We start from the raw sequence: 27203 nt of genomic DNA, 5'->3' as shown, positions 1-27203 counted from the left end.
GGATAACCAGTGTATTGATTATTCTATCTGTATAAATAGCACAACTATAGACTATCTGATAGTGCTTACTACCTTCCCCAAATACTTCAAAATGAATACATCACGTTCAGTTTTCATTAAAAGGTAGGTACTTCTTCAGACTGGGAAGAAAAAAAAAACCACTCAAGCTCCAGACTGGTTTTATATATTTATATGTCTTTTCATAAAAAGCAGTTATAATCTGAGGACATTCATGGTAGTTTCAATGCCAGCCCAAGTCCACCTTACGTAAATCTCTTCTCATGGGAGACATTAATCCTTACTGATGACTGTAGCAAAGTCTCTTGATTTGTCAAACTCATTTGCTATCATCAGGTTCACTATGAGATAAAAGATTTTCTGTTCCATCTTTATCTTTCAGCAGACAACCAGGTTTTCCTCAAGTTCTCAAAGACTGTCAGCATTGGGGAATCCTGCCCTTCCCATTCACTCCAGTTCAGCCCAGGACTGCCTCGTTCACCAGATGAGTGCATGTGGGACAGATTTTCACCGATCAGTTCATTTTGTTTCCAGAAAAACACACCCTAGTGACGGGAGTACCTCAGCAAGTTACCAACTATTTGAAAGGTGTTTAAAAGGAGGCAAGAATCTGACAGTCTTTAATATGGGATGTCAGGTCCTGCAGCCGAGTCCAGGATCTCAGAGGAGAGCCCAGCCTGGACTCCGGGCACAGAGGGGCTCTTCAGTGGTCCTGCCCATGCACGGCACTGCCAGCTCCGGGGACACCCAGACCAGCGTGTGCTCAGGCCGTGGTGGCACGGTCTCTTCTTGGTAATGATAGTTTCACTTGGCTTTGAAGAAGTATATGAGCGTTGTCAACTTTGGGTAGATAAAAAGGAAACCATTTAGCTTGATTTAATATAATTCTGTTGCTTCATGTGGGCTATTCCATATGCTATTAATTCAATAGGCAGACGTAAGAGGAAAAGGAATCCTGAGCATTCTGAGACAAGGCAACCACACCACAGCTGAGGACCAGCCACGATGTAGGAAAGCGTATTAGTGCACAGATGCACAGTGTCCTGGGGCCTTATTTCTTCAGCAGCCATGGTTCAGAAATTAGTAGTTATTTAAAAGAATTAAAGGTCTTGGCAAAAAAAATTTAGTGTCAATTTTGAAGGTTTTACAAACTGAGAAAGTAACTTGGGGCTGATTTTGGGGCCTATTTAATTATTTAAATTAACCAATTATGGTTAGGTAAAATACAGAATTGCAAATTAAAAATTCAAACGTGTAACAGATCCCAGTTCTCCTTAAAAAAATAAAACTACATAAGATTATATTACAGATATCAAGGGAACTGCAACCATCATCAGAGATTACATTTTTATATAGAAAAATAACAAACTTTTACCCACATACATTTAATTAATGTGAAATAGAACTACAACATTTTATATACTATGATTTTTCTGCTATAAAGACTGCTGAAAAATATATTTTGTGCAAAAATTAAAGGGACTGTATTTCCAGAGAGTAGAAAAGGGAAGATGAATTGCCACTGGGCACCCAACGTCAGGAACAGGGTTTTCTCCCAACACCTACCCCACTGCCAGCAGTGGGAGTGGTGACAACTGGTGACATAAAAATAAAAGATTTTATATTACTTTGAAATAGATAATGCCAGATTATTTCAATATTATGAAAAGCAAACATTCACTCCTGACCATTTAAAGACATGCCCTAAAAAATTCTATTCTGTTCTCAACATTAATCTGGACAGGGGGATGAGGGTGGTGCAGATGGCAGACTTAAAAAAAAGAAAACATATAAAAGGAATATATAAAACATTATGCATTTAGTACAAATAATGAAAAATGACTTCGTGACACACTTTCTAAGAAAAGTTATTTTCACATATTTTTAAATCCTGTAAAGACCAGGTATATGTTGCAAGGGGTTAAAAACAAGTCATTGATGAATGATAACCAGTTTTAGTACAGTTCATGCAATTATTTATCTGCACTGGAAAGCTACTGTCCAAATCACAAAATGTATGCTCTGCCACAAGATTACATATTAAAATCGCTTCTTAAATTACTTTGTATTTGGTGCTGACAGAGCTCTTGAGAAAGTTCTATACAAACTGAAGGTTATAGAAGTTTTAAAATTATAATCTGAAAAAAACATACGAAAATGTGTAAACAAAAAGAAGCTTTAGAGTTGCAGGGCATTATAAAATCCGTAATGTGGTTTAAGACAAAAAAATCACCTCTTGTATGTTTAAAAAAATTGCTAGTATAATCCTTAAAGTTCAGAATTGTGTTGTCAACAGCAAAAGGCCCCGGGTGTGGGGTGGCCACGCTGCCCAGGGCAGGGGTCCTGCATCTTCCAGCGCGAGCCTGCCACCCACGTGCAGGGACGTGGACAAGATCCCGTGACCAGTGCCACCTGGGAGGGGCTCTAGCACTGGTGCATTTACACTCCTCTTTCACCTACCCTGTTAGAGAGGAGAGCTGCTTTTAAAAGAGATTATCAACAGTATAAATTCTGGTAAAGCACTGAGAATTAGGTATGAGATTTTTGGCACAAAGCACTTTTAAAATTCAACCTCATTTTGCAAAGTATCTACCTGGAATTTCTCGTTTGAAAATAAAAACTTAGAAATACACATAAGTGTATAAATGGTTTCATGAATGAACAAGTTAGATTCCATGTGTCCTTAAACACTGCACATACCTTCCTTTACTCCAGAACCAGGGATCTGCATGCACACACCTCCATGTTCCACATATACAGACACTGCACAAGTAACATCGTAAAGTACACACTAATGCAGTCTGGCAAGATTAGCGCTCGCCTTTCAATATTATTCTTCTAAGTACTCAAGAGTCAGCATTATTTCCCAGAAAAGCTAGATGACCAATTTCAGAAAAAGAACTCCTGCTATCTTTCCTTGACCCCTAATATTAAAATCTATACCAATATATTTAGGCATTTCATTTATGTGTTTCTGCATTTCAAATTCAGCAAAACCTGTTTTTGATGTTTCTTATATCGTTCCTTCAATAACAGGAGAAGCTTCGTCTAATGTAAAAAAATTAAAATGCGTCCACAGGGCAGTAATTTTTCAGAGATCTTGCTCCATTCTGAAAAGCACTGCAGGATAATGTTTAAGTCTGTCAATTTTCAGCCAATTAGGTGCAAAGTCTGCGAAACATCGTGTAACATACCGTGATAGATGGACGTTTCTTACTGCACAATGTAATTCCATTTCCTCCTCCCTGAGGCCTGTTAGGGTATGCTACAGCTGCTGAAAGGATTTCGGTTTTTCTTGGTCCTCTGTCTGTTGGGCCTGAGGTTGATGACATCTCCACCATTGAGGGTACTTGAATTCTGACCCAAGTGACTCCCAGCAGACGTGCTAAAGACCCCTGGATAAAGTGAGGGACAATACAGATGCTGACACTGAAGGACTGCAGGCTCATCGACTCAAGACTGTGCTCCCAACTTCTTAGTAAATTAGCGACATTTGCAAGTATTTACAATATGAAGCTATTGTTTTCACCTCATCCATTTTTAATAGACAATTAAGAGTTCAAGTTCAAAAGGAACCAGGAGGGTGGAAGTGAAGTCTCTCCCCGCCAGTCTCCCAGAGCCCTGCAGCGCTGCAGGACGCATATGTGGGGTCAAGAGTGCACGGAGGCCTTCCTGCCTCTGCTGCCCAAAGGCGACACTCTCTGCACACCCCTCTGCCTCTTTTCAGTAACAATCGGTTTTTGAAATTTAAAATCTGTATGATCACTTTAAAAACTTCACTTTCTAACTTCACATCACAGAACTTCCTCAGTAGCATCTGTCTCGTTTTATGTCATATAATGAAGATGCCATGCACAAAGAGCTGGCAGTGATGGCAGATGCTTCTGTCCAGCCTAAAACCATGGCAAGATGGTCTGCAGACCCTCAAAGTGATGCGCAGACAAAAGGGACGATGAGCTCAAGAAAGACTTTCAACTGTTACAGTTTTCATTTTGCACTATGAGGGTCCCACAATGTAATCTCCAATCCATGAGCTATTTACCATCCATGATACACAAGACTCTGCCACAGACACTGGGCGATACCATGACCAAGACTGTTCCTGCCCAAGAGGCCTACACTCTGAGGGGTGCAGTGATGCCGCAGGACATGACGTTAGGTGTCATGAGAGAGACGCGAGGTCCCACAGACAGCTCAAAGGAAAGGTCAACACGTCTAACTTGTAAGAAGGACAAACGACAGAAGAAGGGACTGGGCCCTGGACACACCCTGCACTCGGGTATCTGTTCCTTTAAGAGAAGTGAAGGCCGTGCTCCAGCCAGAGTCAAGAGCTTTGGACACAGACCTCGAAGGATGCACAGTTCCAGACAGAAGATGGGAAGGGGAGGCCATTCTTGACGGAAGAGCCAACATGAGCAAAAGACAAGACTCCAGATTAACAGCGGGCCTTCAGTAAACAGTAAACAAGCTATGTGATGGAAGGGGGCGTGAGGCTGCGCAGGAAGGATGGACCACACAGTCTTCAAATGCTGGGAGGCGGTGAGCCTGCACTGAATGTGCTCCACAACCAGAATCTAGCAAAAGGTTCTACTCAGCGGACTGGAGGAGACAGAGCAGGCCTAGGAGGCCAGACACAACAGCAGCTTGGCACTACTGCCTGGGCATGGGTCAGAGCACGTGCGGGGTCTGACAGTAGGAACACAGGCAATAAAAAAGGTGAAGAAAAGTTAAAACAGGTCAAGAAAATGCCGTGTGTGAATGTGTAGTTGAGGGTGCAGGCAAAGGTCCTCAGAACAGGACTGATACCTGTCCTCCCAGAAATCCACCATCCAAAGTCAAGACATGGGCAGATGGTCCCTGCTCCCTGGCGAGCACAACACTCTGCTGGCATCGCATGCTAAAACCAGGCTGGGTACTAAGCAAGGCAGCAGGAAAGGGAAAAGGTGCCGAGACAGGGCAGCTATCAAGTCAAACGGGAGAGACCTTTAGAAAATTCCACAGGTAAACAATCTTTTAACTCAATATACCTTTAATAAGAGAGCTGACACTCCTAATAATCTCACATTTCTTTAAAGAAATGAGCATCCTGTATCTTTTAAAGTAAATATGATAATGAATGGAAAATAAATTTGCCAGGTAAGCATGGGGCTAAAATTCTGGGCACTTACCAATTTTGTTACTACTTGAATGCATTGATTCTGGGTTCTCAGCTATTTGCTGTTTAAGCTTTTGAAGATATTTTTCAGCCAAATATTTAAAAACTGGAATGAAAACAAAACCAGAAACCTTGCCAGGTCAGTATAATCTATGCATGTAAAACCTGTTATTTTACATCACTTATTATAATATTTATATTTACGAAACAAATTTAAAATTAGAAGTATACAAATGACTTGAAAAAAATTCAACTTCTAAAAATTATCTGAGTAATACCTAATTACGATGGTAATACTAATAAATACACAGTGGCATTTCATTAGTAAAGAAATAAAATAACACTGTAGTCATTAGCTCTTTAGTCTTAAGTATACCTTAATAGTGATTAATATTTAGCAACACTAATCTGACTCAGTCTTAAAAAGATGCCTCTTTCTTTAGGTGAGAAGTATTACTTGGGACACTGAACCAACAATCAAGCTGCAATCTAACAAAATAAGTAGCAATTCCAGAATGAGAAAAATAACCATCATCTTTCTCCAATCCCAGAAAGTAGGAAATACAAGTTAAGGTTGCTGTAACTACCTAGTGGGTGTCCACTGCTATGTTCCAGGACAATGCAGCAACTTTAGAAGGTACGCTTGAAAAACACACATACACACACACACACACAGTCAGCTGTATTTTTAAAGATAAAAAACAGAACAAAAGCCCACTGGAATTCTTCTGTAGAGTAAGAACTATTCAAAGACATTAGTAAATAACTGAGGACTCAAACCCAGAGCAGCATCAAGCCTTTACTTGGTGACATGTAACAACGAGAAAAATCCTATTCTCATTACAAATAAGACTGCTAGAACTTATCTGGTGGCAGAGTGGGTAAGAATCCGCCTGCCAATTCAGGGGACACGAGCTGGATTCCTGGGTGGGGGAGATTCCACGTGCCACAGAGCAACTAAGCCTGTGGTCACAGCTGCTGAGCCGGCGCCCAAGAGTGCTCCAGGACGAGGCAAGCCTTCACAATGGCCCGTGCAACGCGGCCAGAGGGCAGCCCGCTCCTCACAGCTAGAGAAAGAGCCTGCACGGCAACCAAGGCGGTGCAAGCAAAACTAAATAAAAACATTAAAAATACAAACATGATTTCCAGACAACACAGAGAAAAGGCATAAGAAGAAAAAACAAACGTCCTGCCATTAGTGTTAAGAAGGCACTTTACCTTCACTGACATTCAGATCCTCCTTCACTGAAGTCCTGTAGAATCTCAACTTCAACTTTTTTGCCAGCGCCTCAGCTTCCTCACTACACATCAAGTTAAAAAAAAAATGCATGTAAAGGTACTTTCTGAGCACTTGTTTTATTACATTCACTGCATACAGCCTAAGGAGGGGTCAGTGCCTGAGGCGGGTCAGTGCCCGAGGAGGGGGAGGTCAGTGCTCAAGGTGGGGGGTCAGTACCCGAGGCAGGGGGTCAGTGCCTGAGGGGGTGTCAGTGCCCGAGGGGGGGGGGTCAGTGCCCAAGGTGGGGGGTCACTACCCGAGGGGGAGGGGTCAGTGCCTGAGGCGGGTCAGTGCCTGAGGTGGGGGTCAGTGCCCAAGGTGGGGGGTCAGTACCTGAGGGGGGGGTCAGTTACCTGAGGGGGAGGGGTCAGTGCCCGAGGGGGAGGGGTCAGTGCCCAAGGGAGGGGGGTCAGTGCCCAACGGGGGGGGGTCAGTACCCGAGGCAGGGTCGTCAGTACCTGAAGCGGGGAGGTCAGTGTCTGAGGTGGGGTGAGTGCCTGAGGGGGGGTCAGTGCCCGAGGCGGGGTCAGTGCCCGAGGCGGGGTCAGTGCTCGAGGGAGGGGTCAGTGCCTGAGGTGGGGGGTCAGCACCTGAGGCGGGGAGGTCAGTGTCTGGGGGGGTGTCAGTGTCTGAGGTGGGGTGAGTGCCTGAGGTGGGGGGATCAGTGCCTGAGCGGGGGTCAGTGCCCGAGGGGGGTAGTGCCTGAGGAGGATTTTCAGTTGTCATTGCTCTTGGAGGGTAAACACCAGCCATCTCACTGTAATTGTAAAAGACACTTTTCCATAAAGTCATTAATTCTAGCCTTAGAATAGCTAAATATCACTTTTCTTTATCTAATACTTTAATTTTCCCTCTTCCATTTTTAAAAACACTTGAATTTAATTACACTCCAAGAGTCTTAACTGCATTACCTATTTTACTGTTACTGGCTACAAAACTACTTTGCTACCTAAGCCAAAGTCAGTATGTTCAAGTGTCTCCAAGAGAAGACCCCTAATTCTAGTTTCATTACAGCTGCTGATTCTTTACAAGGGTTCCCAGTGACTCCTCTGCCCACACTGCCCCTCCCTGTAATCAAGTTGGTCTGTGTCATCAATAACACAACAGTGTGTGACTCAGATTCCCCTCATAAGCGCCCTAAGAGGCACTGAGGCTTTTTGCCTTTCCCTCTCTGGGATCACATGCCTGGGACAGAGGCTGCCATGCCATAAGGACACTCCCAGCTCAAGAGAGGCCTCCTGCCTGGAGCCAAGCAAGGGCGCCAGCCTGACAGCAGACCCCCTGCCCCAGTCAAGCCTTCCAGTGACCACAAGGCCCCAGCAGCATCTTGACAACGAAGCCACCCAGCTAAGCCACTCCCCAATTCCCGACCCACAAAAACTATGAAATAATGTTTGTTGTCTTAAACCACTAAGTTTTGGGCTAATTTGTTACATAGCATCAGATGACTAATGAACATGCCCAAAAAAATAAGGTAAGAACCAGGCAACTATTTTCAAAGTCAGCAAAACGTCAATAATGCGACAAACTAATGCTTACAGACAGAAATTACCTGGATGCCAAATGCCGGTCACACACGTGAACATAACGGCACTGAGCACACAAAACTGCGACTCTGACCTGCCTACCTATTCAACCTCATCAACACACTCATGCTAGACACTAGCACACAGAGAGCTAACACTCATACTCTGTCTAGATTTGACTTCACACAGAGTTGGATTGAGGTGCAAGGACCTAGAACTCTAAAAGGGTCTCCAAAATGTATTCCTTTAATTTTCTTTACTTCTGATTCAGTGTGAACTTTTAAAAACTCAAACCAGTCACACAATAGCTCACAGAAAATTTTAAGTACAAACCTGTCTTTTGTAAGTCTATGCAAAGAAATAAAATAGGTTTTATCTTTCTAGAATTACCACCACCCCCTCAACAATAGCCATCTTACTTCTTTATACAAGAGTCATCCAGGAGATCGATCTTGTTCTGTACGAGTGCAGTTGGTATGTCTCCAACTTCAGCCACCACTTTCTCTCTCCAACTGGAAATGGCTTCAAAAGATTCCCTGTCTGTGGTAGAAAATACAAGTACACAAGCCTGGGCTCCTGTAAGGTCACAAAATAAAAATGTTATTTACATTAATGAAACAGTCCTATGCAGGGTGCAGGCAACTTTTATGTACTCAAAATGATTTTTATGTAAGTAAATGTTGAACTCATCTTTGTAGCACTGCTTAATTTTTTAACATATAAACTCTATTTTCCATTTCAGAGAACCAATTTTTACCAAGAACAGTGGTTCTCAAATTTGTGCAAGTGTCAAGGTGCCCTCAAAATTATACACATTCCTTGTGAAATACCACAAAATACTAGTAGTTTAATGATACCATAAGAGCCAGAGAGAACAGTAAACTAGGCATGAATAACAGGCTGTTGCCAAATTCTTCCCGTTAATCCCTGTCACTTTTTTCTTAATTTCCTTCAGTGCAGATTTAAGAAAAAGCACAATTTTCTCATTCTATTTACTTTCAAAAAAATCTGTATTATTTTATTTTAGAAGAATAGCAATGATGCTAAAGAACACAACTTAAGAACCAATGCCAGACTTCCCTGGTGGCACAGTGGGTAAGAATCTGCCTGCCAGTGCAGGGAACAGGGGTTCAATCCCTGGTCAGGGAAGACTCCATATGCCGAGGACCAACTAAGCTCAAGTACCACAACTACTAAAGCCTGCATGCTCTAGGGCCCACGAGCCACCACTACTGAGCCTACGTGCTCCAGCTACTGAAGCCCACGTGCTCTAGGGCCCACGAGCCACCATCACTGAGCCCACATGCTCCAGCTACTGAAGCCTGCATGCTCTAGGGCCCACGAGCCGCCACTACTGAGCCCACGTGCTCCAGCTACTGAAGCCCGCGTGCTCTAGGGCCCACGAGCCGCCACTACTGAGCCCACGTGCTCCAGCTACTGAAGCCCGCGTATGAAGAGTCTGTGCTCTGCAACAAGAGAGGCCACAGCAGTGAGAAGCCAGCGCCCCAGCACGGGAGAGCAGACCCACTCTCCCAACTAGAGAAAGCCCGTGTGCAGCGACAAAGGCCCGTGCAGACGAAAATGAAAATAAACAAATAATAAATATAATAGTGTCTACATGTCAAAAAAAAAGAGAATCAGTGCAGTGCCAAGAGTAAAATATTTATATATGAGAGAGGGAGAAAGTTTTAGCTTTTCATCCTGTTCAACTTAATTCCCATATCATACTCACTGACAATATTTTAATCATCGACTATCATATTAGGTTGATAACATCTAATTTTAAAAATAAGCAGCAATCTTCTGGAAGAGGGTTTTGACAAACGATTAGCTCTGGAATCAGGCAGCCTGGTAACAAGAGCAGGTGACAAGGGAAGACTGCTGGAGCCAGAGGACTCCTCACTGCTGCGCCTTCCTTCCAAGTCCCTCAGGTGTGACCTTCCTGCCACTCGGAGGCCAGACACAAACACTGCGCTACTAGGACACTCGGAGGCCAAAACAGAGGTGCTTATCCCCTGAGGGAATTTGGAAGAAAGCCAAAGAACAATTAATGAAGGAGAAACCGGCAGTTCACTATGGCTGAAAAGCAGATGCTTCCCTCCACTACAACAGGCTTGAAACCAAAGAATAAATCAGTTATGCAAAACTCAGGGGACAGGCAGACTGATAAGACACACCCTGAGACTTTCTCCGAATTGGAGGAAAAAGAAACTGAAGCGATCACAGTAGCATACTGGACAATAAATTTATGTTTAACTCTAATATTTACTTAAACTATAAATAGAACATTATTTACTCATACTTTAAGAAACCATTCTTTGTTAATAAAATTGTTAGCTTTAAACACAGAATTTTATATCCAGTCAAGTGTCATTTAAATTTGAGGGTCCAATAGGGCATTTCCAAGTATACAAGGTCTCAGTCACAAAAAGACAAACAAACATTCAGAGAAGCATGCAAACAAGCCAAAGCAGCCAACAAGCAACGAAATCTGAGCAGACAGCGCCAGAGGTGAGGGCAGTAAGGGCAATTAAGGAAAGCACAATTTTGTTTTCAAAAAATCAAGGATCAAAGGATAAAAATCTGTCCATAAAACTCAAAATTCTTTAGTGGGGGGCTGTGTGGAGAGAACCCACAGGACTGGGAAGGGGCACAGTGCCCGCTGAGGAGGAGGAAGAGGGACCTGGACTCAATTAATCCACGGGGAGGTGGACGCAGGAGAGCTGGGGGCCCCCTCTCACCTCCAGCACAGGCTGCAGGGGTGCTTGTCTGCCCAGGCCTCAGAGGACCCCTGCTTTAGTGCACCCCGTGAGGCCTTGACGCCTAGGGAGGAGTAGGGGGGGGGTAAAAACCTCAGCTTGTCTCCCCAGCACCTAACTAGGGTGGACCCCAGCTGCCTGGAGCAGTAACTGGCTCATCGCTGCACCTCTGCGGATAGCTCTCCTTCCTTCGATGGCTTCTCACTTCTACACCCCACACCCACCCCGTGTGTGTGGGGGGGTGGGTGTGTGTGTGTGGAGGTGGTTTGTAACCCAACACGGAATCTTAAGCTAAAAGGAATCACCCTAAGAATAAAAAGAATGTGTGACTATCAAACCAAAGGAGAAAAGTAGAAATATCCAATTTTAAATGAGAAACTACCAAACAACTGAAGAGCCCTACAAAAATACAAAACTTGAACTCAAATGAAAGAAGTATCATAGCAAGAGTAATTCCAGAAAAAAAGGGGACACAAATATCTGAAGCAGGAAGGTTCACCTGACAGAAGCCTTCAGAGTGGATATTGTGACCACTTCATCTTTTTACTTTTTAATTTGTAATAAAATCACCTTATATTTATATAGCTGTTTAGAATTTACCCATTTTTAAGCTATGTGAACATCTCATTTTACCTAAGTATACTATCAAAATGAAAAAGAAGAAACAAAAAAGACCACCCAGATTACTTCTGCAGTTATCATAATCCTGACAAATAGGGACAACTAGTTATTTTAACTCCCTCTAACTGAATATTTTATCCATGCATACAGATGAAACTGTGATGCATTATGGATATTTAAGTTTCAGTTCAGCTCAGTCACTCAGTTGTGTCCGACTCTTTGCGACCCCATGAATCGCAGCACGCCAGGCCTCCCTGTCCATCACCAACTCTCAGAGTTCACCCAAACTCATGTCTATCAAGTCGGTGATGCCATCCAGCCATCTCATCCTCTGTCGTCCCCTTCTCCTCCTGCCCCCAATCCCTCCCAGCATCAGAGTCTTTTCCAATGAGTCAGCTCTTCGCATGAGGTGGCCAAAGTACTGGAGTTTCAGCTTTAGCATCATTCCTTCCAAAGAACACCCAGGACGGATCTCCTTCAGAATGGACTGGTTGGATCTCCTTGCAGTCCAAGGCACTCTCAAGAGTCTTCTCCAACACCACAGTTCAAAAGCATCAATTCTTCTGCGCTCAGCTTTCTTCACAGTCCAACTCTCACATCCATACATGACTACTGGAAAAACCATAGCCTTGACTAGACAGACCTTTGTTGGCAAAGTAATGTCTCTGTTTTTCAATATGCTATCTAGGTTGGTCATAACTTTCCTTTCAAGGAGTAAGCGTCTTTTAATTTCATGGCTGCAGAAAACCCAAAAAGCTAAATAAACAAAAAAAGCCCTTTCTAAACGATACTAAAAAAAAAATAAAAAAATAAAAGAAGACTCTTACAGAATTCTGACTGAGGTACTGACAAAACAGATGACAAATATCAGATTCCAAAATGTGTGTGAGAAGATCATTATTTGCCAAACTTACAAAGAAAATGCCTACAAATCTACTATACAAGTCTGGAACTCCTTTAAGCTCTTCAAAGATTTTTTAAAAATTGAGAAGTGGAAAGGCAGGAGATTCTCGAAGGATTTCCTTATAGAAGCACTGCCCGCATCCAAGCTGAGAAAGCAGGGGATGGTGGGACCAGCAGACAAGAGCTGCATCTGCAGGGTAACTGTGCCTCCACCAACAGCAGGACCGACAGCACACGTGGGTCTCACATGGGCAGAGGTGAGCCACGTCCAAGACATAAGCCAGTGCAGGATCACTTCAAACCACATCCAGCAGGGCCACTTCGGGGCACTGGGAGCTGGCACCAGGTAAGATGGAAGTGGAGTGCTGACTCCCACAAAAAGGAAGTCAGCTGACAGAATCAAGGACACATTTGTCCCCCAAGACCAGGAAGCACCGAGGAAGCCAGGATGAAATCCTAGAGAGAACAGCACCTGCCGCCATCTGCACACAGAGGCCCCGGCACCACACCACCCTGCTCCGTGCCTGCTCCAGGGGCCTCAGGGCCGGGCCCGCTCGGGAGGAGCTGGGAGTGAAGCCATCGGCATTCCCCTCCCAGACCACCGGCTAGTCCCAGAGAAAAAGAGATTTAACTTACATTATCTGGCTATTCCTACTACCAAACTGAGACATGTTTATGACTAGAAATCACTGAGGCAGCTGAGAAAAATTATTTAAGAGTGACCAGGAGTTGGCCTGGATGGGAGGTGAGTTTGTGGGAGAGTGGGTACATGTACATAAACGGCTAAAGCCCTTTGCTATGCATCTGAAACCATCGTGACACTGTTAATCAGCTATACTCCAACATCAAGTTGAAGAGAGAGTGGCCAGAGGGGCCATGAGCTGAGGGTGTTGCCAAGGAAAGGCCTCCTCCTACCGCCTGCTGCTGCTGCTAAGCTGCATCAGTCATATCCGACTCTGTGCCACCCCACAGACGGCAGACCGCCAGGCTCCTCCGTCCATGCACACATGAAGAGGAGGCGAGACACAGACGCAGGGAGCTGCATTTCCCTGCCTTCAGGAGCGATGCCTCTCCAGCATGACAATTGTAACTATTTTTTTTAATGTGTCTGTTTTCATTGGAGGATGAATGCTTTCTAATATTGTGCTGTTTTCTGCCATATATCAATTATAACTATATTTAATTTTTAAATGACCATAAAAAGATAAAATAAAATGACCCCATGCTGCTCTCCATTCTTTTTCTTCCTCCAACCTCTAGCTCTGTTAGTGCTAAGCATCTTTGGAAAAGTTAATGTTTTAATTTCTCTGTTGTTGACACTGAAAGGCAGCTAATGTCTTCTATCCATATATTTTACAAAGAGCTTTATTTTCCTATTATTCAACATACCTTCAATACTACCTACCCTAAAAACTGGAGCACTGGAAAAGTTTCTTCAACATCATAGATAACATAAATGGATCACTTCTAACAGTTAATAAACTACCCCACTTATGCACAGATCAGAATACAGAGCTCTGAATAAATTTTTGGTGTCAATGACAAGATCACCAATAGCAAGTATTTATTCCTCATTAACAATATCATTCCAAAAAAGTCACCATATTTTAATACAATTCAGAAAATACTCTCCAAGATACGTAATATGCAGAGTTAATTCTGTCCTCAAACCACTGACAGATACTACAAGACGGTCTGCAGGCTGGTCCAGAGTGCCTGATGAGCAGCATCAGTGTCACCTGGGAGGCGGTGGAAATGCAGGCTCTTGGAGCCACCCGCAGATCTAGGGAAGTCAGGCTGCATTTTAAGGAACTCCTCAGAGGATTCCTGTGCACAGCAAGTTGAAGAAACACTGCTCTAGAGAACACTGGAAAAGGCCAGTCAGAATCACAAGGTTTTAAAAACACTATTATAGATATTACTAAGGATTTAAAATGCTGGCCCCTATTCGACACTTTATAATCTAAAGCACACAAATCATTCAATGAACCAATCTGTCACAGATTCTATGCTCATGTAACTTCAAAACAAACCTGACACTTGCAATCTAATTCTGTTATTCCTTAATTCTTGTGTTTATAATTATAACTTACAACCAGTTTCTTGTCCAGAGCTATTCAATTTCCAACAATTTATATTCCTTTATATTTGTGAAATAAAGTTTTTTTTTTTTTAAGAAAATAAGTGTTTTCTTCTACTTATGTGAGTTCAGTATAGTCGCTCAGTCATGTCCAACTCTTTGCAACCCCATGGACGGCAGCACACCAGGCTTCCCTATCCATTACCAACCCCCAGAGCTTGCTCAAACTCATGTCCACTGAGTTTGTGACACCATCCAGTCACTTCATCCTCTCTTGTCCCCTTCTCCTCCTGCCTTAAATCTTTCCCAGCATCAGGGTCTTTTCCAATGAGTTGGCTCTTTGCATCAGGTGGCCAAAGTATTGGAGTTTCAGCTTTAGATCAGTCCTGCCAATGAACATTCAGGACTGATTTCCTTCAGGATGGACTGGCTGGATCTCCTTGCAGTCCAAGGGACTCTCAAGAGTCTTCTCCAGCACCACGGTTCAAAAGCATCAATTCTTAGTGCTCAGCTATTTATGTGCATAATCTGAAATAACAAGTCTTAAGTCTAAAACCTCATTTCCATATATTTAGTCAGAAGCTTTTTTTTCCCTGAGAACCAAGTCAGAGTAAAAAACTGTAATGAAAATCTCTTTTATGTTGTATGCAACTTTCTAAGTATAGTTTCTATTGCCAAGGGTGGACTGTCTTAATAGTTTAAGAGGAGTCATCTGGGATGCTAAAGGCTTCCTAATATGATCTGCGCTGTTTTAAACTACTGACAAGGAAATCATGTTTCCACATGCCTCACTGTGCAATTAAGCCAGTATTCTAAGAACATAACGATCTCTTGGAGCAACAATCTTGTGCTGTAATAGGTCTTTTAAATGAATTATAATAAATTTTTTTAATATAATTTTTATGTTATCTTGAGTAACACATTTTTAGAATGAAAATTAGTAGGTCATAATTTTTTAAGGCATAGTGTTTCAGTTGCTGAATCTCTGTCTGAACTCATTCTGCCCATCTTACCTTTTCTCCCTACTCTTTATTTCTGCTTAATTAAATCATCACTGGAATCTACACTAGAAGCAGATGTTACCTGGTGCCAACTGTCATCCTGCGTCCCTGCTTCTGATAACACCTCTCCCTCTCTGAACAGCAGCCTACAGTTTAGGCAGCCAACCCTACCATCTGCCCTGGGGGGGCCACATGTGCACCAAGCTGATGAGGTTAATCACCTTCCTCTGACTTCTCACTGTAATCTGGTCAAAGGTGGTCTGATCAGATAAAAGCTGCGGACTTTTGATGCACAGTCGTGGGAAGTGACCTTGGGTCCCCAAGGGTGTGAACAAGGCACTGTAACCTTGCAGCCTAGAGGAAAATCAGCAGGAGGAGGAACCCCACGTGGGGAGGGCGCCAGCCCGGAGAGCAGCGAGGCTGCCGTCCCAATAAACCGCAACTGAGAGCTACTCCCACTAACAAGTCAACAGACAGTAAGTCAGTCAGTCTGAAATCAATTTTCTGCTGTCAGTAGCCAAAAGCATTCTTATGGAGCCTCAAAAAAAAGCATAAAAGAATGTCCAATATGTCAAACTGACATAATGTTGCTACTATTTGTTCCTTCATTCAAATAGGGATGTGAGGGGGAAAAAGCTAAGGCTTAAGACCTGGCTCAGTATCCACCCTCTGCTATTTTAACAGAGTTGGCTAAAAAAAGTTACATTTTAAGAAAAGCTTTTAACAGATCTATTTATACACTTATGATAGCTTTAAATTAAAACGTTAAATACAGGGAGATCAAATCTGTTTAAAGCCTTCTAGTCCAAATGAAACAAAGGGAAAAGAAATTTGAATATCACCCATAGTAAATTAAGATGTTCGGTTCAGTCGCTTAGTCGTGTCCAACTCTTTGAGACCCCATGAACTGCAGCACACCAGGCCTCCCTGTCCATCACCAACTCCCGGAGTTTACCTAAACTCATGTGCATCAAGTCGGTGATGCCATCCCGCCGTCTCATCCTCGGTTGTCCCCTTCTCCTCCTGCCCCCAAGTCCCTCCCAGCATCAGGGTCTTTTCCGATGAGTCAGCTCTTCGCATGAGGTAGCTGTGAGAGTGGCCATTGGAGTTTCAGCTTCAGCCTCAGCCCTTCCGTTAAGGGGTAAATACCAATGATTATGCGCTCTCTTTTTAGTTTCTGGCAAAGAATGTCTTTTGTAAACATACGAAAGAGAATGGATGATATATGCAGAGTACATCATGAGAAATGCTGGGCTGGATGAAGCACAAGCTGGAATCAAGACTGCCAAGAGAAATATCAATAACCTCAGATATGCAGATGACATGACCCTTAGGGGAGGAAGAGGAACTAAAGACCCTCTTGATGAAAGTCACAGAGAAGAGTGAAAAAGCTGGCTCAAAACTCAACATTCAAAAAACGAAGATCATGGCATCCAGTCCCATCACTTCATGGCAAACAGATAGGGAAACAAGGGAAATAGTGACAGATTTTTTTTCTTGGGCTCCAAAATCACTGCAGGTGGTGACTGCAGCCATGAAATTAAAAGACATTTGCACCTTGGAAGAAAAGCTATGAGAAACCTATATAACACATTAAAAAGCAGAGACATTACTTTGCTAACAAAGGTCCCTCTAGTCAAAGCTATGGTTTTTCCGGTAGTCATGTATGAATGTGAGTGTTGGACCATGAAGAAAGCTGAGCACCAAAGAATTGATGCTTTTGAACTGTGGTGTTGGAGAAGACTCTTGAGAGTCCCTTGGACTGCAAGGAGATCCAACCAGTCCATCCTAAAGGAGATCAGTCCTGAATGTTCATTGGAAGGACTGATGTTGAAGCTGAAACTCCAACACTTTGGCCACCTGATGCCAAGAGCTGACTCACTGGAAAAGACCCTGATGCTGCAAAAGGAGAAGGCAGGAGGAGAAGGGGATGACAGAGGATGAGATGGTTGGATGGCATCACTGACTCAATGGACAAGAGTCTGAGTAAACTCCAGGAGTTGGTGATGGACAGGAAAGCCTGGCGTGCTGCAGTCCATGGGGTCACAAACAGCTGGACACAACTGAGCAACTGAACTAAACTGAACAAGTTAAAACAAGAAGTCTGTAAAGAGTGAGGCCTAGTTAAAAAAAAAAAAAAAACCAGAAGTCTGTGACAAACTGGATGAGCCAAGTTAAAAAAATTAACAGATAATAACAATTCCAACATCTTCTCCTTTTTATTCATATACAAATAAAATCATTTTTCACATATGACCAGTTCTTTTTTTAACTTTGAGATAATTGCAGACTCACACAATTTTGTCTTATTAGAAATACATAATGGTAATTACTTTCTCAAAAAATAACCACACTAGTGAAAAAGTAATACTGACAAATCACAGTGTTAAAAGCTTAAAAAGAAATAAACCAACCTATTTCTCACAAAAAGAATACATTATATACTGAGAATTTAGAGAAAAAAGCTAGGTAGGTAAAAAGAGGAATTCTGACCACAATTCAGTCTTAGATCCTATCATGGTAGCTCTTTCCTTTCACTGGTACCTCATACATCTCTGAATCTGTGCAGCCCTGAAAAGGCTTTACCCTGAAAAGGCTTTAAGACTAAACACATTAATGTCATAACAAAATGCCATTTTGTTTGCTGGAGTTTTCCTTTTTCTTAGTTTCCATTCTCTGACTATATACTCATTTCCCTGGAGTCAGAGAAGACATTTCATAGTTTCTGACTTACTAGGTCTGGGAATGCCTGTATGAGTCATGTAATTCTAAGGCAGAGACAAACAGTCTATAGTATAAAGCATTATTTACCACCCAACAAGATCTTTATAAGAATAATGGCTTGGGGTTTAAAAAAATACTTTGGAATTAATGTAAATATTCTTAAAGAGAAATCTTTCTATGGGGTACAAAAAAGGCAAAATTCTCTGTTCAGCCAAAAGAACACATCCAAACAGACTAAAGACACCCACAATTTACCTCGATAGTAGGCCTTGGTTATCGCATCAAACTCCTCCTGACCTGCTGTATCCCATAACATGAGCCTGACGTCTTCATCATTAACTCTGAAACAAGAGATGAATTTATTTTATATGCAAAGGAAATGTCTTTATTTCTAAATCTGGAGGTATTAAAACTACATTGTGGGCTTCAATCAGAAAAAGTCTTAAGTGCTTTTAAATGCTGATACCATTAGCCACAGTGAGAGTACAGGGTGAAAGACACCCACTAACGCTGTCACTTTACACGACCTGGAGTCAGCTGTCCTGTTTCTTCCTTCAGCAACAGTCACAGACAGTGGCGGCTCTAGGCCTAGCATCAGAAGGGCCCACACCTGCAGATTCAGCCAACCGCAGACAATGCATTTGGAGGGGCTTCTCGGGCGGCTCAGCGGTGAAGAAGACACGGGTCCGATCCCGTATCCTGGGAGATCCCACAGGCAGCAGAGCCACCGAGCCTGCGAGCCACACTATGGAGCCTGTGGCTCCAGAACCAGGAGCCGGAACTTCCGAGGCCGCGCACCACAACCACTGAAGTCACGCCCTAGAGCCTGTGCCGCACACGAGAAGCCTCCGCAGTGAGAAGCCCGCGCACCGCAACTAGAGAAAAAGCCCACTCAGCACAAAGACCCAGCACAGCCATAAATAAATAAAATGATTGTTTAAAAATATGTGGGAAAAACTCTAGAAAGTTCCGAAAAGCGAAACTTGAACATGCCATGTGCAACGACCCACGCAGCATTTACCTTGTATTAGACGTTATAAGTGATGTGGAGATAAGGAAAGTCTATGGGAGCACATGCGTAGGTTAAACGCAGATACTACGCCATCTTGTACATGGAACCGAGCGTCTGTGGAGGCCGGTATCCACAGGATCCTGGCCTGTCCTGAGAAAGCTTCCTCAGGCCAGTCGCCCCACTCTAAGGGGGAGAGGGGGAGGGGGAGGGAGAGGGGGAGAGAACGAAGCAGCTCACTGCGTGCTGGCCCCTTAATGCAGACACTGACTGTCCTGTCGCACCTGCTGTCTTACTCACAGGCAGCAGTCCTTTTATAGAGCCACTGCCAACAGCCAGTCCGCAAGTCCTGAACCACCGCTCTGAGCGAAAATACCCGGCAAGGGGCCTTCAAGCTCCTGGTTACTACTGTATCAACCAATCAATATATAACTTCTTTTTCTGCACTGTTCTGTTTAAAGACATCTTATTTAATATATATTGTAGATTCATCAACTTTGAACTCATGGCCAACAGCACTATTACCGGTACTTGAAAGAAGCTTATCTAACACACGTGTCTTCCCCATGAGGCACATCACAACTCACCAGACAGCACTTCAGTTCTAGGCCTCTAAACAGCAAAACCAACAAAACACACAAAACCAGAACATGAAAAGGCCACTTATGTACTTATGAGAGATGAAACAAAAAGGTGGAGGTCGTCTCGTTCAGCCTCAACCAGACCTGTGTGTGCAGGTGATGCAAATGTTTCGAGGCTCTGTGCGTGTCCATGAATGGGGTCCCGAGTCTAGGGTTGCAAATACATTTTAGCAAGTAGTGAATCTGAACATACAAAGTCCACAAATAATGAGAAGTAACTGCATACTTAAAATATTAATATGGAATCTACAAGTAATGAGGGTCAACTATAAAGTTGAAATATTAATTGGGTCCAGATAACAAGTACAAAAATAAACATCATCAAGATTTAAAATGAATCCTCTTAAGACATCTAAGAAAGGAAGCAAAAACAGAAGTAGTTTTAGAAAGAAGATAAACAGATTATAAATTCAACAATTTTAAAAATAATGAACACAATTATCTCTGATGCTAATGTCTGGGACAGTTAAGTCAGATTTGTTTAATGTTACTTATTTCTCTGTGATAAATTTTAGTTTGTCTCCTACAATTTAAAATGAACTCAAAAGTTCTCAGGACTAAGGACATAAATTGTTAGTTTGATGTGTTTTAGAACTGGATTTCCTTTTCACAGGCGTATTTAATCCCCTCGAGTCTTTCTCTTATTTCTTTAAAGTAAAAATAAATTATAATTCTCAAGCTTCTACACAGTCCTGTCCAGTTTTAAAAAGAGAAGACTATACAAACAGATCCCTTAATATATGAGAGATGAAAATTACTGTGAAAGGTAACTTTCCTTCCAAATAAAACTGTGGACAGAAGTCTCAGCAGAATCAAGCACTGCTTTCTGTTTAAGAAGCGCCCGCGATGGGCCGTCCCTGTGGCCTGGCGGTTAGCAATCCGACTTGCAGCACAGGGGACAAGGGCTCAACCCTGGCCAGGGAGCCAAGGGCCACAAGCCACGGAGCAACTGAGCAGGCGAGCTGCAACCAGAGTCCCTGCGCCACACTGAGACCCAACACAACCGAATACTCAATAAGACTGTTTAAAATGTGCCCAAGGTGCCACCAATAAATATAAAACACATATAAGTAGGAAAAAGGGAGAAGGGTAGCAAAAAAGAAGAAAAATGAGAGGACAGGGAGAGATGGAGGAGGGGGGAGAAGGGCAGGAAGACACACAAAGGAGTGAGTGACCGAACGTCGCTGCCACCCGCCGCCTAGCGTCTGTGCTGTGACCAGTCACCGGCGTTCCGACGCTGTCGTCGGACATGGCTCACAAACCAAAACCCAGAGGATAAAGTGGCCAAGTACATACTGGATTTGTCGCTCCAAAAAATCAACTCCAATGGTTTTCTTGTAGTCTTTTGTAAAAATGCCTTTGCAATACCGCTGAATCATACTTGACTTTCCAACTGCACCATTCCCGACAACCACCATCTTGATGGCCACTTCCATGTCTTCCTCCAACATTTTTGGAGTTGAAAAGGTTTCTGTGCCAACTTTAATTCCAGGTGATCAGATCTTCTCGCTCAAACCTGTGGTTTAAAATGAAATTATTCTTTTCATGACATAAAAATAAGCTATAATTATTTTATCAAGAAATAATCAAACTGAATTCCAAGAATTTGTTTCCATGATGAAGGGGCCCCCTCCCCACTCTGTTCATTTAACTTAAATTCTTTGAAAACAGAGACAATAATATTCACTTTTGAATCAGCACAATGTATGACTTTCAGGTAGTGATAAATGAGTAGATTCTGCCTTTCACAAAGATTAGCCCATAAAGACTATGGGCTTTAGAGTTGAGGCCTGATTTAAAGTTGCCTTTTACTGGTCTGTGCACTTCGTGAAGTTATTGCTTATCCTCTTCAAGCTTCAGTTTTCTGAAGATATTTAACCTCACAGGATCATTGATTGATACATATAAAGCACTTAGCACAGTGGAAGTTAAGCATTGAAAAAATGGTAGTTTCATATACCATAAGAAATCCTCCATAGACAGTCAACACCAAATGGGAAACAAATACAAAGTCTAAGGAAACTGTTCATCATCCTCACAGGTGATAATTAACATTCCTAGATCGCACCCAAAAGAAGAGTTTTGTGTAATACTATGCAACCAAGTAATCGCATCCGGCCCTTAAGTTACAGTCCTTTAGTATTTAGGTTACAATGACTCCATTACACACAATCTTATACCATATTTTTTTTCTTTACTTTCAGACTATAGTTATTCACACAATGGAACTAGTAGTGCGTGTACTGTTTGCATTTTAGACTGAATGAACTGTCTAGACCCTTAGAACAGAGGGCTAATTTTTTCACATTTCTTAAAATTATTAATGCTATTTAAGTTCCTACCTACTTAACTATTATATTGCAGCTACCTGAACCAAAAATTCATTTATGCAACCACTACAGAAAACATGTCTGAAATGTGAAGAGCATCCCTTTCTTTGTCCCTAGTGGAGACACAGCAACTGGCCCTAGCGCTCCATAAGCTTGCATGATTTAAGAAGCGTCTAAAAGCACTTGTTAAAGTACAGGCACTAGGTCTCTACCTCAGACATAATCAACTTATTAAAACAACCTAAAATGTCAGAACAAAAGAAAGATGACAGAAGCAAAACTATGGATAAATACAGAAAGACGTATCATCTTGAATGTTCTATGTTACATTTGACAGTTGAAAGAAAAATCATAATACTGTTTGATGTGGTTTTCAATATACGTAGAGAAAACATTTAAGACATTTATACATGGGAGAGGACAAAAGAATGTGAAGGGAGGTAAGGTTTCCATACTGCGCTTGAGCTAGTAAAATGCTGACATCAATAGACTGTGATAAATTATCTACACAGCTAAACAAGTTACACAAAGAAATACTCAAAAATACTAAAAAACATGATAAAACAAAATGAAACTCTAAAAACACCATAAAAATATCAGAATGTAATTGACATTTATAGAGCTGTCCACACAACAGCAGAACATTCTTCTAGCACCCACTGAACACGTATTAAGATAGGACATAGTCTAGGCCATCAAACAACCCTCAACAAAATTAAAATAAAGAGACCACAGTGGAATCAAACTAGAAGTCAGTAACAGAAAGATAACAGGAAAGTCTCCAAGCATTTGTAAACTAAAAACAGGTTTCTCAACAATCCATGGGCCAAAGCAGAAGCTCAAGAGAAATTTTAAAAATAACTGAATTGAAATAAAATGAAAATACAATGTGTCAAAAATTTGTGGGACACAACTAACTTAGTGCTGAAAGAGAAAATTTACAGCACTAAATGCTTACCTTAGAAAAGAAGAAAAGTTTCAAAGCAATAACCTGAGCTCCCACCTCAAAAAACTGGAAAAACAAGTACAAAATAAACCCAAAGCAAGCAAAAGGATGGAAATAATAAAGAGAAGAAATCAATAAAATTGATATAACTTAGGAAAATAAAATCTGTAACTTTAAAAACTCAAAAAGAAAGCTCCAAACTCAGGTGATTTCACTGAAGAATTCTACCAAACTTTTCAAGAATGATACACAATCCCCCCAGAAAATAGAAGAGGAGGAAACATCCCCTAACTTATTTTATAAAGCCAGTATTATCTTGATACCAGTACCACACAAAGACAGCACAAAAAAAACTAGACAGCCCCTCATGAACATAATGCAAAAATCTTCAACAAAATATGAGTAAATCATATCCAGCAATGCATAAAAAGAATAACCAGGACCAAATGGCTTTACTTGGGAATGCAAGGCTGTTTCAACTTTAAAAAATCAATGTAATCCAGCACATTAACAGAATAAAGAAGGAAAACCCCATCACCATATCAACTAATGCAGAGGAAATATTTAACATAATTCAACATCCATTTGTCAGAAAATTTCTCAGCAAACTAGAAAGAGAAGGGGACTTTTTCAGCCTGATAAAGGGCATCTATTAAAAAAAAAACACACAGAAAAACCTACAGCTAATATCATACTTAATTCTGAAAGATAGACTGCTTTCCCCCTTAGAGTGAGAACAAGGCAAGGATGTTCATTTCCACTACTCCTGTTTATCATTAGGCATAGACAGAACAACAGCAACAAAAATACACAAAGTGCTTACAGACTGGGGAAAAACTATCCCTATTCACAGATGACATGATTGTCTATGGATTGTCCAAGCAATCAAACAAACCATCCTGAAACTAGTAAGCGAATTTCCAAGGACACAGGATACAAGAGTAACACACAACACTGAACTGTATTTCTAATATCCTAACAAGGTACAATTTGAAGCCCCCCAAAATTTAAATGACATTTACAATAGCATCCTCTCAAAATGAAATTCTTTAATATGAATCAAATTCAGACACGACTGAGTGACTGAACTGACTGAAAGTTGGAGAAAACCATACCACCCAATTTTAAGACACTATAAAGCTACATTCATCAAAAAAAGAGTGATACACAGCACAGGCCCAATACAACAGAGGGCCCAAAAATAGACCCATGCAAATACAGCCAATTGATTTTTGGCAAAAATGCAAAACTATTAAATGGAGACAAGGCAGTCTTTTCAACAAACTGTGATGGAGCAACAGGACATTCATACGCAAAAAAGTAAACCTTCCCCTAAATCTCACACCTTATATAAATAATTCAAAATAGATCACAGATCCAAATGTAAAACTTTAATATCTAGAAGGTGAAAACCTTCTTGACCTGGGATTAGGCAAAGTTCTTAGACATGCTACCAAAAGATGTACAAAAGGAAATATAGATAAATTAGATTTCATCAAAATTAAAAATATCAGCTCAGTGAAAGATACTGTTAAAACAATAAAACAAGTTATAGACTGCAAGAAAATAGCTGCAAAATATACCTAACAACTTGTATCCAGAACATATAAAGAATCTTTAAAAGTTAACATAAGAAACTACCAAATTTAAAAATAGGTAAAAGTCTTGGCCAGATATTCACCCAAGATTATATATGCCAAATAAGCACACAAAAAGATATTCAACAGCTTTGGCCATTAGTTAAAAGACACACTGGGCTCCGCTGCTGCGTCCTACTCTTTGCGACCCCACAGACTGCAGAGCACCAGGCTCACATTCTGTCCATGAGATTTCCCAGGCAAGAATACAGGAGTGGGTTGCCATTACCACTATATGCCTATCAGAATGGCTAAATTAAAAAATCTGACCACACCAAGTGCTAGACAAGAAGTGGAGCAACTGGAACTCTCACATTTTGCTGGTGAGAATGCAAAATGATAGTCACTCTAGAAACCTGTGTGACAGTTTCTTATAGAGATAAACATACTTTATGTGATCCTACAACCCCAATCTTAGCAGTACCCTAAAGAAACAAAAACTTACATTCACACAAAAACCTGCATAGGAATGATTACAGCAGCTATAGTCACCATAAACTAGAAACAATCCAAACGTCCTCCAGTGGATGCATATCCATCCACCAAATACTACTCAGTAATAAAAAAGGATACGTTGATACATGCAGCAACTTGCAGGAATCTCAAAGGCATTATACTGAGTGAAAGAAGCTTGCATGTTGTATGATTCCAGTTACATGACATTCTGGAGAAGACCAGTAATTGCCAGGGGTTGGAGTAAGGGGGAGCTTATGAGACGACAGACTGAGTGATATTGTGATTATTATGGTGGTTACATGAATCTAAAATTCACAGAACTGCACACTCCCCAACAAAGTCCACTTTATCACATGATAATGTTTAAAAGAATAAAATATAAAGAAAAATAAGTTGAATCAGATCTTAACACAGTCTGCCCCTTGTGATTATCAGCCACTCACTTCTCTACAGACTAAAAAGAAACAACACAATCAAGTTCTTAGAAAAGGATAATTCTAATACCTTAAAAGCTTGACAGTAACACTGTATATGTGTTCTATTCCCAAGTTTAATTTTACAATCAACAGCAGTCCAATACATTAAAAAAGGAAGAGTTAACTCAATGATCAAAACAGTGGTTTTTCCATCACTGCCTGTACTTCAACACATGTATGAGTATAAACACGGAAAACCTCAGGTTCACTAAAGTTACCTGGAAGATATCCTGACCTGTATGAAATCTAGAGACGTAAACAGTCCTTCTCAGACTGTAAAGTCACTTGCCCGGGCCGTGACAGGGAAGCTGTCCCCGTGTCACACCCTCAGGGTCCCGTCCCCACGGGAAGCGACTCCGCGGCGCCCGGTGTCAAGGGGAGCGCGCAGCCGGCTCATCCGTATTCCAGGGGCGCCTGGGCAACACCCCGGGCAGGGTGCGGCCGGGCAGGGAGGGGCCCGCTGCCTGGACCCGGTCTGGAAGTCAGGGTGGGCTCAGGCCCTTTCCCAGCCAGCCCCGACCGGCACCGTCCAGGGAGACGGGGGCGAGGGGAGCCCCGGGCGCGGGGAGACGCGGGGGCCGGGGGCGGGGCGCGGGGAGAAGGGAGAGCGGGAGCCGGGGGAGCCGGGGAGGCGCGCGGCGCGGGGAGACGGCGGCGCGGGGAGGGGCGGGGAGGCCGCCGCCGAGCCCGCGCCCGGGCTCCAGGCGTGCGCACGGCGGCCGGGTGGGAGCGAGCGCCCGGCCTGGAGGCCCCGCCGCGCCCCTGCGCAGGACCCGGCGGGCGCGTCCCGGGCCGCGGCGAGGGCGAGGAGAGCGGCCGCCGGCCCGGGCGCGAGCCGCTACTCACCCTCCCCGTGCCGCCCGCCGCCCGGCGCCACAGCTCCTCGGGGGCGCGGCGCAACTGCCGCCTCGCCGCGTCCGCGCGCGCCGGCCCCAGGCCGGGCGTCCGGCCGGCTCGCGCCCTCTTCGCTCTTTAGGGGTGACTGTGATGCTTCGGGAACTTCACTGGCAGCAGGACTCGGAACGGGTGGCGCGAAGTACCTCGCCGGGAAGGGCCAGGAGCGGGGACCCAGCCTCCGCTCAGCCCGGCCCCTCCGCGCTCGGAGCATGCGCCGGGCCCGCGGTGCGCACGCGCGCGCGGGGCCCGTCCCCCAGCCGGCCGCCGCTTGGGGCGCGGGGCGCTACCTGGCAGCGCGAGGAGGCGGCCGGGAAGGCGCTGCACGCGCTTCCGCTGCACGGGGGGCGGGCTTCGTAGTCTTCACAGGACCGGCCGCCCTGGGCGCACCTGACGCGCCTGACTGAGAGGACCTCCAAGGGGCAGGGAGAGCAAAACCGTGGGGCGAAGTCGAGACGCGCTGAGTTCACACGCTGTGGCTGGACCAAGTGGAAGTCTGCGGTGGTTAATAACTCAGACAACCAAACCAAAACCCGGAGGTTCGCCCCCAAAGCAACCTAAACTTTGCTTCACGGAGACGGAAACCAAGTGCTGATGAGGATGTGGAGTAACTGAATTCCTCATGCTGCTGGACTATAAAGTACTAAAAAAAAATAAATAACTTTCGAAAACAATTTGGCACTGTACTATAGAAGCCAAGGCTATGGTTTTTCCAGTGGTCATGTATGGATGTGAGAGTTGGACTGTG

The 27203-nt window shown here is 43.2% G+C and overlaps 1 protein-coding gene across 5 annotated transcripts; it reads right to left on the bottom strand.

Annotated features, from left to right (window-relative positions):
• Positions 1–175: 175 nt before the first annotated feature.
• Positions 176–26733, bottom strand: RAB23 (RAB23, member RAS oncogene family). 5 transcript variants are annotated; one of them, XR_011251387.1, is made up of 8 exons: positions 26408–26685; positions 21013–21232; positions 18322–18407; positions 8398–8554; positions 6392–6474; positions 5187–5279; positions 3213–3413; positions 176–858 (listed from the first exon to the last, which is right to left on the bottom strand). XR_011251387.1 is itself a non-coding variant. In XM_069564057.1 (7 exons), the coding sequence occupies exons 2-7, from the start codon at positions 21165–21167 to the stop codon at positions 3274–3276; spliced, it is 714 nt and encodes a 237-aa protein (XP_069420158.1). In that variant the 5' UTR covers positions 21168–21232; positions 26602–26733; the 3' UTR covers positions 176–3273. The 5 variants fall into 5 exon arrangements, 3 of the variants coding, with proteins under 3 accessions (XP_069420158.1, XP_069420157.1, XP_069420159.1); XR_011251388.1 differs by having other exon boundaries at positions 26602–26669; XM_069564057.1 differs by having other exon boundaries at positions 176–3413; positions 26602–26733.
• Between the last annotated feature and the right edge of the window lie 470 nt (positions 26734–27203).

Source organism: Ovis canadensis, chromosome 20, assembly GCF_042477335.2.
Source record: "Ovis canadensis isolate MfBH-ARS-UI-01 breed Bighorn chromosome 20, ARS-UI_OviCan_v2, whole genome shotgun sequence".
Classification (NCBI taxonomy): Eukaryota; Metazoa; Chordata; class Mammalia; order Artiodactyla; family Bovidae; genus Ovis; species Ovis canadensis.
The sequence above is the reverse complement of the archived record's forward strand: the minus strand, read 5'-3'. Positions and strand labels throughout refer to the sequence as shown.

Bases quoted from the DNA above. Each gene is read 5' to 3' on its own strand.
- RAB23 (XM_069564057.1), bottom strand. From the start codon at position 21,167: ATGTTGGAGGAAGACATGGAAGTGGCCATCAAGATGGTGGTTGTCGGG. The intron at 18,408-21,012 runs GTATGTACTTGG...CTCTTGTTTCAG, and splicing joins TTTTTGGAGCGACAAATCCA to AGTTAATGATGAAGACGTCA. The intron at 6,475-8,397 runs GTAAGATGGCTA...CTTGATGTGTAG, and splicing joins GATGACTCTTGTATAAAGAA to TGAGGAAGCTGAGGCGCTGG.